The sequence below is a fragment of the Dipodomys spectabilis genome, unplaced genomic scaffold (assembly GCF_019054845.1).
Source record: "Dipodomys spectabilis isolate Male_0828 unplaced genomic scaffold, ASM1905484v1 ptg000175l, whole genome shotgun sequence".
NCBI lineage: Eukaryota > Metazoa > Chordata > Mammalia > Rodentia > Heteromyidae > Dipodomys > Dipodomys spectabilis.
The window spans coordinates 20237283-20257740 of record NW_024870852.1 but is presented as its reverse complement, the minus strand read 5'-3'; the positions used below and the strand labels follow the sequence as shown (position 1 = coordinate 20257740).

The window sequence follows — 20458 nt, the reverse complement described above, 5'->3', positions numbered from 1 at the left end:
TCCTGAAGGCCCAAGGCCGTGCTATCTTCAGGCTCCTGGCACGCCCTGCCTAGATCCCTTCTTCCTGGAAAGGGAGCCTCCCTAATCTGGCAGCACCAATGTCCCAAACCAGAAGCTTTGCTCCTCTCCATATTCCAAGGGCTCTGGTATCTATGTTGGGGTCCCAAGTATCTGGATAGGTAGGGGGTGATGATCAGAGCAGTAGACTCCCTATCATCCCTCTCCAACCGGTTTACTTTATGACTGATCAGGTCAGCTAGTGCTTTAACCTGTAAAATGGGGTAATAACAGTGGCAGGCGCTGGGTGGCTAACACCTGTAATCATAGCTACTCAGGAGGCTGAGATCTGAGTTCGTGGTTCAAAGCCAGCCTGGGCAAGAAAGTTTTACCTCCAGTTAACTACTAGAAAACTGGAAGTGAAGCCGTGGCTCGAAGTGGTAGGATGCTAGCTTGAGCTAAAGAGCTCAGGAACAGGGCCTAGGTCCTGAGTTTGAGCCCCATGACTAACAACAACAACAAAAAAAGCAAACAGAGACTTTCCTTTGGTCTGTCATCAAATCTCCAGGGAACATCCCTGCCCTTCATTAGCTGTCCTTCATAAGAAGGACAGGAGAGAAATGGTGTTCCCAGCTTGGATCCCTAAAGCCTGGGTCTATGAAATGGGGGGCGGGGGGGGGGGGGGGGGGGGGGCACCTGCTTCTGGAATCCTTGATGTTCTGTCAGCCCCAACAAGGTAGGTGGTAGAGCAGGCTCACCAAGGGCATTTATTAAAAACTGTTTAATTGCTTCTTATTCCAATAACTTTACAAATATCGAACCAATTTGCCAGTCCTGGGATGCTCTACAAACTCGCCCATGCACAGCTCAACGCTGCTGAGATCCATTGAGAAGCAGTCTCAGGAATGGCCTCAGCCATGCTGGGTGAAGAGGGTCTCAGAGGTGCTGCCCAGTGTACACAGGAGACCCCTCAGGTCTGTGGAGGCGCTTCAACAGCACGATGCTCATTCTCTGTCCGTAGTGTCTCCATGTACTTTCGCATCTTTTCAACCATCCAGGAGGGTAGGACAAAAGATTTTAGCTCCTCTAACTTCAAGTCCAGGCACCCTCTAGAACAGGCATTGGAATGGAAGTTAAGAAAAGGAAGGAAGTAGGCCCAGTCTCGTCCCAGGGGCAGAGAGTGGTTCGTGTAAGGGGCAGGAGGTTCACTGGATTTACCTGTAGTCATCGCTGGCAGCAAGGTCACGGATGTCCTCCTCAATGAGAAGGTAGGCCTGCAGTGGGAGCAAGGGAGAGTGGTCACTGCTCCTCATTCATTGCAGTCCAGACTTTCTTAAAGATCTGTTTTAAGTAAGGCTACTTACTTTAGGTAGGAGAGAGATGTTTAGCAGGGAAGAGTAAAGTAGAGAGAAACTGGGGAATACTTCCTTGAGAAAAATCTTTTATTTAAATAGCAACTATGGGAGGGATAGCAGGGACTGCCTCTGAACCTTGATTCTCAAATCTCAGCCTCCTGCATAGCTAGAATTACAAGTGTGAGCTAAGGGCTCCTGGCTAACCCCCCATATCAGGGCCTGAACAGAAGGCCTCAAGCTGTCTGGGCTTGCTTTTGCTTGCTCATGATTGGCACTCTTACCACAGAGCCACACCTCCAGCCACACCTTTCTAATTGATGTTGTTTTTCATGTTATCAGTGGTAAGCTCCTGAAATATTTTGTAAAATAGATAAATAAAGCATGGACATAAAGTAATAAAATGATGAGAGCGAGCTCTCATTGCCAGTTTGCAAGGCCATTAGGTGGCATGTGGAGCAGTTATAGCAGTAGGATGAGTCCTTGGGTGGGAAAGCCCTCCATGGCAATTTTGAAACACATACCTTAGAAAATATGTGTTTCAGGGGTGGGGGGGGGGGCGGGGAGGATAGGAAGGGATGGGAAGGGGAAACAAAGGAGGAGGCTACAATGCTTGATAAGAAATGCACTCATTATCTTGCCCATGTAATTGTAACCCCTCTGTACAATATTTTCACAATAAAAAAAAAAAAAAAGAAAATATGTGTTTCCTAAGGTTGCTGCTGCTAAGAGCTGGGGAAGTACAAGTGAGTGTGGGAGGCACTGCCATGTATAGCAAACACATTCCACCGCACATGCTGACTCCTATCGACAAGGGGCAGCCTGCAGAACTGTGCTGAGAGAAGAGTCTCCAGCCGTGTCAGAAGAAGAGCGTTGCCATCAGTGGGAAACTCTATCCATGGCACAGGAAGGAGAAGCAGCATTAAACGTAACTGCCATGCCTAGGCACAGCTAAATGCAATGCAAAGATGTGGTTTTGGGGAAATGAGGAGGGAGGGTGAGGAGAGAGCGGAAGCTGTAGACATGGGAAGCTGAAATCTGTGGATTTCAGTGTTCTCTATAGAATGAAGCAATGGCTTCCACAAGATTCCCTTCTCACATTCTTTGGGCTTAGAGAGTTTCCCAGATTTCAAAGTGAACTATCACCAACAGCCAGAATCCTGGTCCATGGGCTGGGTGGGTCCCTGGCAGTGGTACATATGAACAGTGCTTACCATCTTCCCGCCGGTTGCCCTCATATGATGCTGCTCAGCCAGCCAGTGCTTGTCCTGGGGGTCAGCTGCATACTGTGAGGGATGAAGTCACCAGCAAACATTAGCCTGGCGGGAGGGGCTTTCCTCTTGGTAAGAACCAAACTTTGTCCTACCCTGGCGGATGCAGATGGCTCACTGATCTCTTCCGAGCAAGCCAAGTGGAGGCCAGGGGAACAGGACTCTGACACAATTCCCAGAGATGCAATATACTTCTATTCCCAACCCCTTCATTCCTTAAAACACACCATCTCTGGCAATTAGTGGGACTGGTTAATTAGGATTTCAGTCTTCCTTCCTTGCCTCCCTCCCTCCTTTTTAAAGCACCTGGGAACCTGCACAGAAAGTGGCAGATCTAGCCTCTGATGCTGGTGGTTCTGGCAAGGGGCACCAAGCCTGATGTACAGATGCAAAACACACATGTAAGTGCATTACTGTTCTGATGGAATTAGACCATTTAGATGTTTTTGTGACTGATAAAATAGACATTCATCTAAGTGGGGAGTAGAAATTTAAAATTTAAATTTAATAATAGGAATTTTCAAACAGTAGCTCTTCAAACTGTGTTTGGGACACAATGTGTGGGAAATAGCTGTTAGTACTAAAGTACAGAAGTGTTGAGTACATCATGAAAGGTAGACGTGTGAGGTACAAGAGTGACTAGAACCTGGCACTCACCTACCTTAAAGAGGTGTGGGTGCTTGATGTAAATTCTTCCTCTGGTGCCCCCCATCCCCAAGGCCCTACAAAGTAAAAAATAAAATGGTAAGGGGCAGTGCCAAGTAGTGGACCTTTGACCTGCGCCCTCCATCAGCACTGAAGCTCACTGGCTTACTTGTTGGCTCGGGATCCCAATACAAAGGTTGTAGATTCATTCAGCCGAGCTGGGTCCCACTGTGCAAAAACAGAGGCTGGTGAGGCTGAGGTTTAATGGTGGAGGCTAGAATCATTCCTGACCTTTTCCCATCATCATCTGTATACATTACTCATCAGTTTATTCAGGACACAGAGTATTTGCGACATGCTAGGCTCTGTGCTAGATGCTGCGGATAAAGATAAGGTGCAGTCTGTGTTCTCCACGAGCCCCAGACATAGATATGACCAGACCACTGTGCCAGGGGGCAATGACAAGGCTGAGTGGAGGGTGGGAGAAGTGCCAAACGGGATGGCACAGCCAGGAAGTCTCCCTTGAAGATGACGAAGGCAGCAGTGCGAAGCAGGAGGAAGGGGGAACTGCAGTGTATCTGGGAGGCGGAATCACTGAGGACTTGCTTGGATACAGGGAGGTAGGGAAAGGAACTGGCAAAGATGATGAAGGTAAGGAGTAGAAAAGGTCTCTAAGGAAAGATTCTGACTTTAGTTCTGGACCCTGCTGTGTTTGAAATGCCTGTGGAACTTATAGGCAGAGAGGTCTAGCAGATAGGAAGAGACATAAGGTTTAAAGCACAGAAGTGTGTGATAAAGACTAAGGAGCTGTAGCATGTGGCAGTCCTCAAAACCATAAAGTGGATTGTTGAGATCGCTCAGAGAAGCTTTAAGGGAACTAGGCTGAAGAGAGAATTCTGGTGAGCACCTATTACATGAGTCATTGCTGAGGAAGAAAAACTCACAAGACAAAGAAGGAAAGTTTGGATAGAACGGAAGGATCCAGGAAAACCGTCACCAGCTTAAAGGCAGAAGTTTTAGAAGAAAAGCACAATGACCAGAGAAGGCTAGAGGGCAAGAGGTGGCCCTGACATCTTCTGGACATAATTCCAGTGACAGGGTTCTTTTATCTACTTTACTGGGCTTCACACAAGGGCAGTTACTTGAGGAGTGTGTTCTGACTGTTAAAGGAGCTTGCAAATGATTGTTGTGCATGCAACAGAGCTTAATGGTGTCAACAAACTTTGGGTCTGAGATTTGGCTCTGTCACTTCCTAGTCTCAAGTGTGTGGAGGGTGTAAGACAACTACAGAAAATGAGGTAAGTTTTGCCTGTAGGGGTGATTGTCTCAACTAAAGAACAGGAACAGAATCAAATTAACTTTGTTACAAAGATTAAGTGAGAAAAATCCATATAGGACAGTGCCTGTCATATATTAACTAATAAGTAAAGTGTTAGTAAATCAAAGGCCTCAGCTCTCAGTAGACATTTTGTTAGGAAAGCGCTATGTCACTGGGCTACATCTCCAGCTGGGCTCTTGGTTTTCCTTCTCATTGTAATTCCTACACGTTATCCTCTCTGGAGGCAGGGTAGCTGGAGGAAGATAGGGAAAATGGCTCTGGAACAGTGTGAACACATCCCGTATCTCCCCAACTGCTTTCCCTGGTGGGGAGGCCTTAGTTGTCTCTTTGAGGTAAAGTCACTGCCGTGCTCATAGCATACCTTGGGGCCTTCTCGGCGAATTGGTTCACAGGATTTTGGCTTCCATCTGCTTAGGAAGGGAAGAAGACAAGTGAATTTTCTAAGGGTGAAGGCAATGCCTAAGATGGGGAGGAAGCAGCAGCTGTGGTGGAAGCCCTTCAAATACGCTCACTTTAGTCTCTGGGCACTTTTCCTGGTAACTCAGTAGAAGCAACGGGAAAGAAGCACTGCTCCAGAAGCCATTCTGGAACTGGCTCTGATATGACCTAGCATTGGCTTGCCCCAAGGCTAGGTGCAGCTTCTTATCTGTCCAGAGGTGGCAGCTGCATAGGAAAACAGCCCTCTCCATCTTGTGACAATTCATGAGGAACGAAAGTGTTTCAGGAGGGAGACAAACTTGAGAGGTGATGGGTAATACTACTTCATCTGAGCCAGTCATCTGAAATTATTCCCTTCCCCCTTAGCTAGATCTATGTAGACTTTTCTGTTTTATATACTGGTCTTCTGTATAAAGTTTTGTTTGAAAAGGATTCTGCTGCTTCAACCCTGTAAACCCAGGGTGAAGAGAAGGGACGAGTAGGAGGGGTACAGAAGATATTTGGCACAGTGAGTTTTCTGTGTGATACCATAGTAGTTAAGATACATGTCATTACACATTTGTCCAAACTCAGCATGTGCAACGCCATAGTGAACCATTAGTTCTGAGTGCAGAGGATGTCAGGCAGATCCACCAAATGTAATAGATGTATTACTGCTCTGCTGCCTGACACCGCTAGTAGGAAGCTGTGCATGTGTACTGGCAGGGAGTGGAAGGACTATCAGAACTTTGAAAATGACCATCCTGTAGGTAATGCAGTATTTGTTTTGCCCCTTATTAATCTTATGATCTTTGGCGAATAATTCCGAGTGTGTTCCTTTATCTCCCACAGGAATACCTTCTCTAGAGGATGCTATTAGGACTAAGAAGTAGTCTATTCAGTATTTGGTCAGCTATAGTGTTCAATATATACAAAAAATGGAACAAGTCTGGTGTTTAGTCAAGCTGGACTCAACTGTTCTGGGGCAAAACTGGATAAAACATTTCGTTCTCAATGCCCCAGTAACCCTCTTTCACGGTGGCATAAGCGATGGACCTGGTTTCACTGGATGCAATTGGGGATCCTTCCCTTGGGGCCTCTTTCCCTCTGTTCCCTTCAGCTCTCACCACACCGTTGGCCTCTACTCACACCATGCCAGAGGCTGCCCGGTCATTTGACAGGATGTGTCCAGGAGGCCGTCCTTTCCTCTGCCACAAAGAAGAGCTATTAGTTCTCTGTGGGAATAGTTGCCTACCGCTCACTGCCCACGTTCAGGTTCAGGGTCATTGGTGAAGATGGTTTTCCAAAGAGACCAAATAATGCTTGGGAGGGACCAGCAGGGAGAGTATGGCTTCTCTGGGGCTCCTGGGAGACCCAACCCCAAGGTGCATGAGGAAGCCCACTGCCTTCCTCTTCAGTGGAAGGGTCTTTTCCCAGTTAGAAAAATCAAATAGAGAAATGACTTATTCACCTTTTTGGGAATGGGGCTTCCTCGATGGGCACACTCTTCTTCTGTCTGCCGCCCACGCTGTAGGGAAAAGGCAGGAGAGTCAGTGGAAGGCCAGTACCTGGGAGCAACAAGTCTTTGGGGATTGCAGGAGACAAAGCTGCAGTCCCAGGCCTCAGAAGCCCACCCAGTATGAGGCTAACTGGACCTGGTCCCACCAAGGGGTGGTACATGAAACTCCTTGGCCTCCATATTCACCTGTGTCCCAGCCTAACTGCTCTCCCCCCACCCAATATCCCAGGCCACAGTGACTCTGACCTTTATCCCTGGAAGTTCATGGGCCAATCTAGGTATTACTTTTTCTCCATCTGAAAAGAGTAACTTGGCCTGAAAGGAAACGAATGAGAGTTAACACTCACTTTTGGTAGGTAAACCTACCCTTGGCCTACTCATTTTTGTAAACACAACTCCAAACTGGGTTAAAGCCTCTCTACAGGTAATAAAAAGGAATGGATGTATATACTTTTCTTTCAGTGAGTAAGATGGAAAGGCATAGAACATGAATTCATTTACAAAGATGTGGGCTTCCTTAGTGGGCACATTCCTTTTCTGCCTGCTCATAAAGCTGGAGGAAAAGGGAGGGGGTCTGTGTGAGGCATCCATCCATCCATCTTAAAAAATTCATGAAGCCGGACACCGATGGCTCATGCCTGTCATCCTAGCTACTCAGGAAGCTGAGATCTCGCTTCAAAGCCAGCCCAGGCAAGAAAGTCTGTGAGATTCTTATCTCCAATTAATCACTAGAAAACTGGAAGTGGTGCTGTGGCTCAAGTGGTAGAGTGCCAACCTTGAGCACAAAGAGGCTCAGTGACAGTGCCTAGGCCTTGAGTTCAAGCCTCACAACCGACCAAAACAAAAAAATTAATGATTATTCTTGAAAAGATAGTAAATAAACAAAACTAAGAAATTAAACCTCAAATCTGATTACCCACAGAAAACTACTGTTAGTGTTTCAATGCAGGTTATTCCCTACTTTTCCATATCAATATATATCATACATTAATATCATACATATTCCTGTTATATACTTTATATATATATACTTTATATACTGTTATATCCTGTTATTTTCCCTTAGTGTACCTATGGAGCTCCTGGAACATAAATGGGCATGACAGCAGGTTTGGAGCTCCTAAGTCCTGTGGAACTTATGTCCTGTGAGTGGACTGGAGAATGAGAATGTAAGCATTCATACAAGATAATTTCAGGGGCTGGGAATGTGGCTTAGTGGTAGAGTGCTTGCCTAGCATGCATGAAGCCCTGGGTTTGACTCCTCAGTACTGCATACACAGAAAAAGCCAGAAGTGGTGCGGTGGCTCAAGTGGTTGAGTGCTAGCCTTGAGCAAAAGCAGCTCAGGGACAGTGCCCAGGCCTTGCATTCAGGACCCAGGACTGGCCAAAAAAAAAAAAAAAAAAAAAAAGATAATTGCAGATCATGATAAATACAAAGAAGAAAAAAAAATTCAAGTATTTGTGATAATCCTAAAGAGGGCAGGCTGTTTAAGTGGGAGGCCTGAGGAGAGCCTGAGCTGAGACAGAGGATACTACAGGACCAGCTGAGTAGAATAGACGTGATGGTGCATGCCTGTGGACCCAGCTACCCAGGAGACTGAGGAAAGAGGACCGCTTCAAGCCTGGAGTTTGAAATAAGCTTGGGATAGAACAGTGACTCCCACTCAGGAAAACAAACAAACACAGGAAAGAGAAGTTGAACAGAGGTATGTTTCAGCAATGGAGAGGGGTGCAAAAGTCCCAGGAGGAAGAAAGAATGGCCTGGAAACTAAAGGGCAAAGGGAAGGGAGAGCGGCATGTGAGGAGCAAGGCACTTGGTGGAGGTAAGGTGGACAGGTGGTAAGGTAAGGTGGCAAAGGCTTTGCTGATCAGGGCATTTCAGGGCCTTGGGAAGGGTTTCTACAGTGCTGAGCGCTCCCCCTACTGGACACATTCTTTCCACAGGCTTTCCCTAGCCACTCAGTCCTCTTTGCTGACTTCTTCAGTTTGGTTCTTACTCTTATTCCCTCCTCTCTCATTAGACATGGTATCTGCTTTCATCTTCCTTCAGTTTCAATTAACATTTACAAACTGATTCTCTCTCTCTCTCTCTCTCTCTCTCTCTCCCCCCATCCATCTAAACTATCCACCTTAGATTCTTCTCAGCCTCCTGGGTGTTGGGATTACTATAGCATATACTATACCCAGCCTTCATAATTTTTTTTCTACTTAATGTTATTTTTAAAAATTTTATTATTGTAGGGGCTGGGAAGGTGGCTCAGTGGTAGAGCGCGCTTGTATGCGTGAGGCCCTGGGTTCGATTCCTTAGCACCACATAGGCAAAAAGAAAAAAGCTGGAAGTGGCACTGTGGCGCAAGTGGTAGCGCGCTAGCCTTGAGCTGAAGAGCTGAGGGACAGAGCCCAGGCCCAAAGTTCAGGCCCCAGGAGCTGGTCGCCTATAATCCTAGCTACTCAGAAGGCTGAGATCTGAGGGCTGCAGTTCAAAGCCAGCCCAGGCAGGAAAGTTCCTGAGACTCTTATCTCTAATAAACCACCAGAAAACCAGAAGTGGTGCTGTGGCTCAAGTGGTACAGCACACACCTTGAGCTGAAGAGCTCAGGGACAGTGCCTAGACTCAAGAGTTCAAGCCCCACAACCAAAATAAATAAATAAATAAAAACAACCCAAAACTATATATATTTATATCTATATATAGTAAAGATGCTGTAAAGAGAGGTTACAGTTACAGTTACATGAGTAAGGTAACAAGTACACTTCTTGTCAAAGTCTTATTTGTTAGTTTATGTCTGTATTGGGGCCTGAACGCAGGGCCTCATGCTCTCATGTGGCTTTTTTGGCTTAGTGCTGCCTACCACTTGAGCCATACTACCACTTCCAGTGTTTTGCTGGTTTAACTGGATCTAAGAGTCTCATGGACTTTCCTGCCTTGGCTGGTTTTGAACTGTGATCCTCTCAGCAGTGTAGCTAGGATTACAGGTGTAAGTGATCAACATCTATTTTGTTTTGTTTGGTCATGGGGCTTGAACACTGGGCCTGAGCACTGTCCCTCAGCTCTTCAGCTCAAGGGGAGCATTCTACCACTTGAGCCACAGCGCCACTTCTGGTTTTCTGGTGGTTTACTAGAGATCAGAGTTTCATGGTCTTTCCTGCCCAGGCTGGCTTTGAACTGTGATCCTTAGTTCTTAGCTTCCTGAATAGCTAGGATTACAGGTGTGAGATACTGGCACCCAGCAATATATGGCTTTTAAAAAAATTATCAGTTCTAGCTGAAAAGGAGCTCTAGTTTTACCGGTCAAACTTAATGAGTTGTTTAATAAAATTGAACTTACGATCTTATCTTCTAAACTTTGTTCCTTATTTTTTTTTTTTGTTGGTAGTGAGGCTTGAACTCTGGGCTTGGGTGCTGTCACTGTACTCTTCAGCTCAAGGTGAGCGCTCTACTGCTTGAGCCACAGTGCCACTTCTGGTTTTCTAGTGGTTTATTGGAGATAAGAGTCTCATGGACTTTTCTGCCTGGGCTGGCTTTGAACTGCGATCCTCAGATCGTAGCCTCCTGAGTAGCTAGGATTACAGGTATGAGCCACTGGCACCTGGCAATTTTTTTCCTTTTTAATGAGGATGGCGATTTGGTCCCTACCTGTCTGTCCAGTGAAGATGGAGCTTCTAAGAGCAGGTAGCCTATTTGTTTGTGCATTCATTTATTTAACCACTCAGCAAACACTGCAGATTAGTCATATTCCAGGGCTGGGAATACAGTGGTGAGCAAAATCAGACCTCAACTGTTGTAGGAGTGGGAGGGAGGCAAAAAGTAACTGCCCTAACATTAGGTTGAAAGAAACGACAGAAATAAGGAAGTGTCAGAGGCAGGGAAGGGAGTGAGGTGAGGAGCCACTTTATTTTATTTTTTTTGTCAGTCATGGGGCTTGAACTCAGCGCCACATTGGACTTTTCTGCTTGGGCTGGCTTTGAACTGCCAGCCTCAGATCTCAGCCTCCTGAGTAGCTAGGATTACAGGCCCTGAGCCTGGCTAGGAGCCGCTTTAGATGTAAGATGATGACACAGTGTGAGGGCCCTACACAAGGTGTGCTGCAGTTGTAGAAACAAGTCTACAATGGCTGAAATAACTAATAATGAAGTGGCAGGCTGCAAGGAAGTCGTTAGAGGCAGGCAGATGGTTCAGGCATGGTTCAGAGCATCAAAGTGGGGCCTCAGCATTTTATTCTGTCTGCAATGGGAAGTTACTGGAGGGTTTTAGAATGATATAATCTCTCTCTCTCTCTCTCTCTCTTTTGGTCGGTCATGGGACCTGAATTCTGGGTCTAGGTGCTGTCCCACACCTCTTCAGCTTAAGGCTAGTACTCTACCACTTGAGCCACAGTGCCACTTCCAGTTTTTTCTGCTTATGTGGTGTTGAGGGATCAAACTTAGGGCCTCATGCATGCAAGTCAAGCACTCTACCAACTGAGCCACCTTCCCAGCTCAAACAATCTCATTTTTTCAGAAATTAGTTTGACTGCTGGGAGAAGAATGGATCAGAAGTGAGAGTAGACAGAGCTCAGGACCACCATATCAATTTATGAATATCAACAATTAAATTGGTTTTTAAGCCAAAGGACTAAATGAACTCAGGAGTGTGAGCCACAGAAGAGAAGGGAAATGAGGGCTGTACTTCGGAGATACCAACACTTAAAGAGTTGGGGACAGAACACACACACATACACACACACACACACTTTGTTGTCAGTCGTGGGACTTGAACTCGGGGCCTGGACACTATCCCTCTGCTTTTGTCTTCAAGGCTAGTGCTCTACCACTTTGAGCAATAGCACCACTCCAGTTTTCTAGTGGAGATAAGAATCTCACAGTCTTCTCTGCTGGGGCTGGCTTTGAACTGTGATCCTTAGATCTTAGTCTCTTGAATAGCTAGGATTACAGATGTGGCTATTCAGGAAGCTGAGATCAGAGGATTTCAGTTCAAAGACTGGGTGGGAAAGTCCTCCCCCATCCCCAACTCTTATCTCCAATTAACCACCAGAAAACCAGAGTGGAGCTGTGGCTCAAAATGGTAGAGAGCTAGCCTTGAGCAAAAAAGCTCATGGGCAGTGCCTAGGCCCTGAGTTCAAGCCCTGTGACCTACATGAACAACAACAAAAAAATTTGCTCTATATTTTTTGTTTTATTGTTTTCATAATGGATGAGGATAAAACTCTTTGGGCTTTTACCCCCCTGTGCTCTGATTCCGAGCACCAACCTTCTGTGTTCCATACTCTGGCTTCTTAGTTACATCAGTATTGCTAAGGGGCCACTACCTAGTAGACACTGGGTGGGAGGATCAGGATACTGGAAAGGTACAACCATTCACTGAGCAAGTTACTTAGCTTTAACTTCTTTACCTTTTACTCCATCTCAATGGTCTTCTAAGTACCCTTCCAAATCTCATGGTATACCGAAGAATCTTTTCTGTATTGTCCAGACTAGCCTTGAACTCATGATCCTTGTGCCTAAGCCCCAAGTGGTGGGATTACAGGCGTGCACCATTGCACCTGGTAAGAAATTTCCATCGTTGACAGCTAATGGTTTCAAAGTCAAGCAAACAATTTGGGTGATACCAACAATCCCTATTAATAACAGCAGCTGACACATCAAACAGGTTCTCCACTGTCTCAGGAACAGTCATTTATAGACTTGATGTCATGCTTTCTGACTACACCTGACCATCAGGCAGGCAGCAAGGGTGCTGGTCCCCATGACATCGAAGGAACTGTGACTAACTGAAGGTGATTCTAAGCACTTGCAGAAGTGAGACAGATCTCAGCTTTTGAGTCAATAACTTTTTTCTTTTTTGGTCTGCCACTTTAATTTTTATTTTTTTCTAGTTTTATTGAGGTTGATATATATATATATTTTTTTTTTTGTTTTGTTTTGTTTTGTTGGTTGTGGGGCTTGAACTCTAGGTCTGGGTGCTGTCTCTCAGCTCTTCAGCTCAAGGCTAGCGCTCTACCACTAGAGCCACAGCTCTACTTCTGCTTTTTCTGCTTATGTGGTACAAGGCAAGCAGTCTACCAATGAGCCACCTTCCCAGGCCCCGAAACCGTATATTTTAAGACAATGTGATGATCTGATGTATGTATGCATACGTTTTGATGAGTTTAATCAGTACATTCATATTATATAGTTGCCTCTCCGTGTGTGTGTACACTTATGATCTATTATTATGAACAAAATTTTTGCTTCTGTGTGACTGTGTGTGCTTGAACTCAGGACCTGGGCACTGTTCCTTAGCTCTTCTGCTTAAGGCTAACACTAGCCAGGGCAAAAAAGTTTACAAGAATTTTTATCTCCAATTAGCGTGAAGTGGAGCTGTGGCTCAAGTAGTTTACCATCAGCTTTAAGTGAAAAAGCTCAGTGCCCAGGCCCTGAGTTCAAGTCCTAGTACTAGCACATAGACAAACACATATACAAAAAAGTCTTACAGAGTTATTTCCCCGGCTGGCTTAAAACTGTGATTCCTCAGATCTCTCTCTCCTGAGTAGGTAGGATTATAGATATGAATCTGTAATAGAGCCAAGCTGCATAATTTTTTTTTCCTTAACTGTATTATTTTTTTGTCTTTTCTTCTTTGGTACTGGGGATTGAAACCAGGATGATGCACTTGCTAGGCAAGCGCTGAGCTACATCCCAGCTTTTTTTTTGTCCATTGTGGGGCTTGAACTTGGGGCCTAGGTGCTTTCCCAGCTCTTTTGCTCAAGGCTAGTACTCTGCCACTTTGACCAACAGCGCCACTTCTGGTTTTCAAGTGGTTAATCTCATGCACTTTCCTTTCATGAGCTGGCTATGAAATGTCTCAGCCTCCTGAGTAGGTAGGCTTACAGGTATAAAACCACCAGTGCCTGGCCATGGATTTTTTTTTTTTCGGTCCGGTTGTGGGGCCTGAACTCTGGGTCTGGGCTCTGTCCCTCAGCTCTTCAGCTCAAGGCTAGCGCTCTACCACTTGAGCCACAGTGCCACTTCCAGCTTTTTTCTTTTTGCTTATGTGGTGCTGAGGAATCGAACCCAGGGCCTCATGCATGCAAGGCAAGCGCTCTACCACTGAGCCACCTTCCCAGCCCTGGCCATGGATTTATTTATTTATTTTTTATTTTTTGGGTCTGGTCGTGGGGCCTGAACTCTGGGCCTGGGCGCTGTCCCTCAGCTCTTCAGCTCAAGGCTAGCGCTCTACCACTTGAGCCACAGTGCCACTTCCAGCTTTTTTGTTTTTGCTTGTATGGTACTGAGGAATCGAACCCAGGGCTCAGGCATGCAAGGCAAGCGCTCTACCACTGAGCCACCTTCCCAGCCCTGGATTTTTTTATTGTTGGTCGTGGGGCTTGAACGCTGGGCCTGGGCGCTCTTCAGGTCAAGACGAGCACTCTACAACTTGAGCCACAGACCACTTCCAGTTTTCTGGTGGTTAATTGGAGCTAACAGTCTTATGGACTTTCCTGCCTGGGCTGGCTTTGAACCGCGATCCTCAGATCTCAGCCTCCTGAGTAGCTAGGAATACAGGCATGAGTCACTGGTGCCTGGCCTATGGATTTTTTTTTTTTTGACATATAAATATTGCATTTATCACCATTCCTAGCTCACAATAGTTACTTATCTTTCGTTCTCTGTCAGCAAGCAGCCCAAGCCTGCTGGGCAGTCCTCCAAATAACAATGACGAAAAGATCAAATTTCTTTTTCTTTCTTTTCTTCTTCTTTTTTTTTAAAATAGGGACTGCTTCATGAATTTGTTTGCCTTCCAATCTTAGTGTATAAACTACTGGATCACCTTTCTTAGCTTTAGGTCTGTCTGCTGATTCCTTTGGTCTCACCTGCTCCAGGCAGCTCCGACAGGCTTCCTGGATCAGCTGCTCTGTGTCAACCTCTTCTCCAACATTGTCTCGCACATTCAGTGCCGCCTTCTGGAAGAACTAGGGAAGTAAACAAGAGGATAGGTCATTTGCATCAATCAAAAGAAAAAAAACAAGGGGCTGGGAAGGTGGCTCAGTGGTAGAGTGCTTGTCTTGCATGCATGAGGCCCTGGGTTTGATTCCTCAGCACCACATAAGCAGAAAAAGTCGGAAGTGGCACTGTGGCTTAAGTGGTAGAGTGCTTGCCTTGAGCTGAAGAGCTGAGGGACAGTGCCCAGGCTGAGAATTCAGGCTGCATGACCGACAATAAATAAATAAATAAATGAAAGCTTCTATCCTACCTTTATAATGATGAAAAAAGTGATTATGAGCAGGGTTGGGGATCAGACAAATTTAGATACCTATGGCAGGCTCTAGCTCCCTTTACTCCCTTTCTTTAAGGACAGAAGTATCCAAAGGAATAATACATATGCAGAGCAAAGTCAAAGGATAACCTGAATGTTCAAATGTAACTTAAGTAAATTACAGTATATTAGTACCATCAAATAACATGTAAGCCAGGCGACAGTGGCTCATGCTTGTAATCCTAGCTACTCAAGAGGCTGAGATCTGAGGATCATGGTTCAAAGCCAGCCCAGGCAGGGAAGTCTGTGAGACTCTTATCTCCAAAAAACCACTTGAAAACCAGAAGTGGCACTGTGGCTCAAGCAGTAGAGTGCTCACCTTGAGCTGAAGAGCTCAGGGACAGAGCCCAAGCCCAGAGTTCAAGCCCCAGGACCACCACCACCACCACCAACAACAACAACAAATGTAAGTATTAAAAATAATATAAAGTAGCTGAGTGCCACTGGCTCATGCCTGTAATCCTAGCTACTCAGGAGGCTGAGCTCTGAGGATCATGGATTGAAGCCAGCCGGGACAGTAAAGTCCATGACATGCTTCTCTCTTTCTTTCTTTTTTTTTGATCAGTCGTGGGTCTTGAGCTTGGGCACTGTGTCTCAGCTCTTCAATTCAAGGCTAGTGCTCTACCATGTGAGCCACAGTGCCACTTCTGGCTTTTTGATTTATGCGGTGCTGAGGAATTGAACCCAGGGTTTCATGCATGCTAGGCAAGCATTCTACAACTGAGCCACCTTCCCAGCCCCAAATGCTTATTTCCAATTAACCCCCAAGAAGCTAGAAGTGGAGTTGTGGTTCAAATAGTAGAGCTCCAGCCTTGAGCAAAAAAACCAAGTAAGAGCACAAGGCTTTGAATTCAAACCCTAGTATCAGTGCGTGTGCGCACACATATGCACACGTATAAAAACATACACTATAGTAAGGATAGCATAGGAATATGGCACTGGTGGTTAAGTTATTAGACCCAAGAATGAAGTCCGATCATGAATAAAACATTTTCTAACACTGTTGTAGAAATGAAAACCAACACAAACTTCCTGCAGAATATTTCGTTTTCCTGTTACCCTCTAATCCCACTTCAAGGAATTATCTTCCAGAAATATCTGCACAAGTGAACAAAGATGCACATTTATAGCATTCACTGTAGAATTGTTTGTAATGGAGAAAAACTGGAGACAGTCTGAATGTCCCAGGTACTAGATAATTAAATTATGGTACATGTACATCCATAAAACATACTACTCTATAACTACTATAAATGAGACAGGATGAGCCATTATGATGTGAACTAGAAACACGATAAAAATATATTAACTGAAATAAATTAAGTTGCGAAACAGTATGTGTAAAATAATCTTAAAAACAAACACATATGCATGCTAACACAATTCTGCTGGACTAACAGTAATTGCTAACAGTGGTATTTCTGGAAAATGAATTTTAATGACGTTTATCTCTGATTTTTGAAACAATCTGTATTAAAGAACATTCTTTTTCCTTTCTTTTTTTGTCAGTCGTGGGGCTTGAACTCTGGGCTTGGGCGCTATCTCTATACTCTTCAGCTCAAAGCAAGTACTCTACCACTTGTGCCACAGCACCACTTCCAGTTTTCTAGTGGTTAATTGGAGGTAAGAGTCTCACGGACTTTTCTGCCTAGGCTGGCTTTGAACCGTGATCCTCACATCTTAGCCTCCTCAGTAGCTAGGATTACAGGCATGAGTCACCGGTGCCCAGCTTAAAAAAATTCTTTATGGGACTAGGAAGGTGGGTCAGTGGTAGAGTGCTTGCCTTGCATGTATGAGGCCCTGGGTTCGATTCTACAGCACCACATAAGCAGAAAAAGCTGGAAGTGGCGCTGTGGCTCAAGTGGTAGAGCCATAGCCTTGAGCTGAAGAGCTAAAGGACAGTGCGCAGGCAGAGTTCAGGCCCCATGACCAACAAAAAAAAATCTTTATTGCCACACAAGAGATACTAACACTTGAGTCATAGCACTAGTCCCTGTTCATTTTTAGTTTTGTTTTGCATTTATGGCCTTGTGCTAACTTTGGCAGGACTTACCTCAAATTGCAAAATTGCATTTCTCTACCTCCTTAGTAGCTGGATTACAGGGGTTACTGTCACACCAAGATTTTTTTAAAAATTAGCTTATATTAGTTATACAGAAGAGGATTTCATTGTTGTATTTCCATATATTTGTAATACATTCTCATTAATCTCACCCCATCTATCACTCTCCCTTCCCTGTTTCCCAAAACAATTTTAACAAGTTTCATTGCTGGCTTGCTTTTTTTTTTTTGGGTCCAGTTGTGGGGCCTGAACTCTGGGCCTGGGCGCTGTCCCTCAGTTCTTCACCTCAAGGCTAGCACTCTACCACTTGAGCCACAGCGCCACTTCTGGCTTTCTTTTTTCCTGCTTATGTGGTGCTGAGGAATTGAACCCAAGGCCTCATGCATGTAAGGCAAGCGCTCTACCACTGAGCCACTTTCCCAGCCCGTGGCTTGCTTTTTAATTTTAAATTTTTTTTGTTCCATTACTGGGGCTTAAACTCAGGGCTTAGGAGCTATCCCTTAGCTTCCCCCATCCCCTCCCCCAGTGCTGTGGATCAAATCTCAAATTCACGTTTGTTTTTAGTTCTATGGCCCTCTTACCTTCATGTACTTGTTGAAGACAGTCTGGATCTCTTCATTGATACTAGGCTGCAGGACAGCTCGGAGGAGATCCATGGAGATGGCAGGATCTGTGAAACTGCTCAAAAAGGAGACAGAATCAGGGGACGTATCTCAAACATATCCTTTCCCAATTTGCTCTATTATTATTATTATTATTACTATTATTATGTTGGTTGTGGTGCTTGAACTATGGGCCTGGGCGCTGTTCCTGAGCTCTTCAGCTCAAGGCAAGTACTCTACCACTTGAGCCACAGCACCACTTCTGGTGTTCTGGTGGTTTCTTGGTGGTAAGAGTCTCACAGTCTTTCCTGCCCAGGCTGGCATTGAGCTGGGATCCTCAGATCTCAGCCTCCTGAGTAGCTAGGATCACAGGTGTGAGCCACTGGCACCTGACTTTGCTCAATTATTGACACAGGATTTTTTTTTGGCTGGTCGTGGGGCTGGAACTCTGGGCTTGGGCTCTGTCCCTCAGCTCTTCAGCTCAAGTCTAGCACTCTACCACTTGAAACATAGCGCCACTTCTGGCTTTTTCTGATTATGTGGTGCTGAGGAATCAAACCCAGGGCCTTATGCGTGCAAGGCAAGCACTCTATCACTGAGCCACGTTGCCAGCCCTGACACAGGATTTTTTTTAATAGTAATACCAGACAATTTTTACTAAAAACTGGCTATGTGCTAACATTTTATGCAAATCACTGTTCTCTTATGAAGTAACTATTATTTTTAGTTTTATGAAATGTATTTTTACAGAAAACTATATTTTAATATTTACAGTGAACATTCATTTAATCCTTATCCTGATTAAATATAACCAGCCAATATTGGAGCTCGAACTCAAGGCCTTGCACAATTGCTTGGCTTTATCATTTAATGCTGCTGCTCTACTACTTGATCCAAACTTCTACTTCTGGCTTTTTGCTGGCTAGTAGGAGATAAGAATCTCTTGGATTTGTCTGCCTGGGCTGGTTTCAGACTGTTATCTTAGCATCCTCAGAAGCTAGGATTACAGATGTGAGCCATCAACACTCTGCCCAAACGCCTATTTTTTATGCTCTCTCCCCTCCCTGAGCTGGTTATTATTATTAGCCCCATTTTGCAGCTGAGAAAACAGAGGCTCAGAGAGGTTAAGGAACTTTTTTTTACCCAGTTAATAAATCTTCTATATTAGAAGATGACTATCTGAGGGATGGGAACATGTCTCAAGTGGGAGAGCCCCTGCGTAAGCCATGAGTTGAAATCCCAGTATCACAATACCAAGCCAAACCAAACAAATTACAGTTGTCTGACTCCAAGGATACTCTTAATCTCCACACTGCAGAGCCAGCAGATGTTAGGTGTGGGATACATGAGTGGCCCTACAGACTGTTATGCTGGGAAAGTCCCAAGCATTACAGCCACCTTGTTTTTATTAGCCTTGGCAAACAAGCCAAGGGTAACAATGAAGTACGCAGTTGGAAGTAGGGACACACGGTGTTTCCTTCCTAATTAGACCGAATCCTCCTTATTTCCTTGAAGAATGCTTAAGGGGAATGGAAGGAAAATATGAACACTGGCACTTCCTCATGCTCAGTACGCTTATTTTTTTTTTTTTTTGGGTCCGGTCCTGGGGCCTGAACCTTGGGCCTGGGCGCTGTCCCTCAGCTCTTCAGCTCAAGGCTAGTGCTCTACCACTTGAGCCACAGCGCCACTTCCTGCTTTTTTCTTTTTGTTTATGTGGTGCTGAGGAATCGAACCCAGGGCCTTGAGCATGCAAGGCAAGCGCTCTACCACTGAGCCACCTTCCCAGCCCATCAGTACGCTATTTTGTATGCAGTGTACGAGGATGTTCAGATTTGAACTTTTCCAAGGCTCTTGTTCATAGAGGGCTTTAGTTCCACCTTGGTTATTGATTATAGCTCTCCCACAGTTAGGGATTTTCCATATTGTTAAATCTACCACTACCCCAGTTTTGTAGATGAGTAGTTCATAAGGGTAGGTGACTTGCTCACTGTCACATGAACTTACAGAACCTGAGTCATCTCTCTCTCTCTCTCTCTATTTCAGTCCAGTGCTCCCTCTGGGCTGCTGATCTCAGCCTTGCATAGTGGGGCTGCAAAACTCCAATCCAAGTCAATGTTTGAGATATAAATCCCACTCGGGGCCAGCCTTACCTGGTCGTCATCTGTGAGCGGCGGCCCCTTCGCTGCACCTGTCGGTGCTTTATCATTATGTTCCAAGGGTTCTGTGGGGATCAAGACAGCAAAGGTCACCGAGGCCCGTGACCCTGGGGTGGGACGGAGAGTGGCTATGGGTTAAACCTTGGCATTCCCGCTTCCCAGATCTTTGCCACCTCTCCTGCGTTGGGATAACCGGGAAAACAGAGGTTTGAAGGCCTTGCCAGGGAGGAGAAAATGAGGACGTTTCCTGCCTTTTCTGGACTGGCAGGAGGAAGGGAACCAGTGATTAGCAGTGGTCTACTCTGTGGCAGGTGATGTACCGAGAGCTTTACCGGTGTGTATTACCCTATCCCTACAATTTCGTGAGATGGGTGTTAATCATCTCCGTTTTAGAGATAAGAAACCTGGAGTTCAGGGCTGGTCGGGGCAGGCCCACACCACTTAGCCGGGAATTCGACACCAGAATCTGCACCCGGGTCGTCGGACTGCGAAAACCGCAATCCTTGGGCGGCAGCAGCCGCAGCAGCCGCCGCGTTCTTTCGCCCGCGGGCCAGGGTCCCGGGAGCCCCGAGGCCCTGCCCGGCCCGAGCCCAGGTCTCACCGGGGGCGCCCTCACCGTGAGAACCAGCTGCCCGGCTGCGCCCGCATCCCCCAGCTCGAGGCTGCCCCGCTCTGTCCCGCCGGGTCCCCGCGGCTGCTCAGCGTCGCCCGTGGCCCCCATGGCGTCCTCGACCCCACAACTTCAGCTCGACTCTGCCACCGGCCGGAAAGTGGCGCAGTGACGTCATCGGGGCGCGCCTCT

At 45.9% G+C, this 20458-nt stretch overlaps 1 protein-coding gene across 2 annotated transcripts; it reads right to left on the bottom strand.

The window, feature by feature from the left end:
- Positions 1-763: 763 nt before the first annotated feature.
- Positions 764-20436, bottom strand: Dnttip1 (deoxynucleotidyltransferase terminal interacting protein 1). Of its 2 annotated transcripts, none has more exons than XM_042694790.1 (13): positions 20273-20436; positions 19651-19721; positions 17480-17576; positions 14394-14492; positions 6787-6855; positions 6493-6549; positions 6171-6229; positions 4966-5011; positions 3435-3493; positions 3282-3342; positions 2564-2635; positions 1216-1271; positions 764-1106 (listed from the first exon to the last, which is right to left on the bottom strand). In XM_042694790.1, exons 1-13 carry the CDS (start codon positions 20375-20377, stop codon positions 968-970), a joined length of 990 nt encoding a protein of 329 aa, XP_042550724.1. In that variant the 5' UTR covers positions 20378-20436; the 3' UTR covers positions 764-967. The 2 variants fall into 2 exon arrangements, with proteins under 2 accessions (XP_042550724.1, XP_042550723.1); XM_042694789.1 differs by having other exon boundaries at positions 4966-5014; positions 20273-20429.
- Between the last annotated feature and the right edge of the window lie 22 nt (positions 20437-20458).

What these genes read in the sequence shown, in the direction of transcription:
- Dnttip1 (XM_042694789.1), bottom strand. Translation starts at nt 20,377, where the DNA reads ATGGGGGCCACGGGCGACGCTGAGCAGCCGCGGGGACCCGGCGGGACA. An exon ending in ATGAACTTCCAGGGATAAAG is followed by an intron (nt 6,550 to 6,786) that starts GTCAGAGTCACT and finishes TTTTCCCTACAG; the next exon opens with CGTGGGCGGCAGACAGAAGA. An exon ending in GCTGCCAGCGATGACTACAG is followed by an intron (nt 1,107 to 1,215) that starts GTAAATCCAGTG and finishes TGCCTGTTCTAG; the next exon opens with AGGGTGCCTGGACTTGAAGT.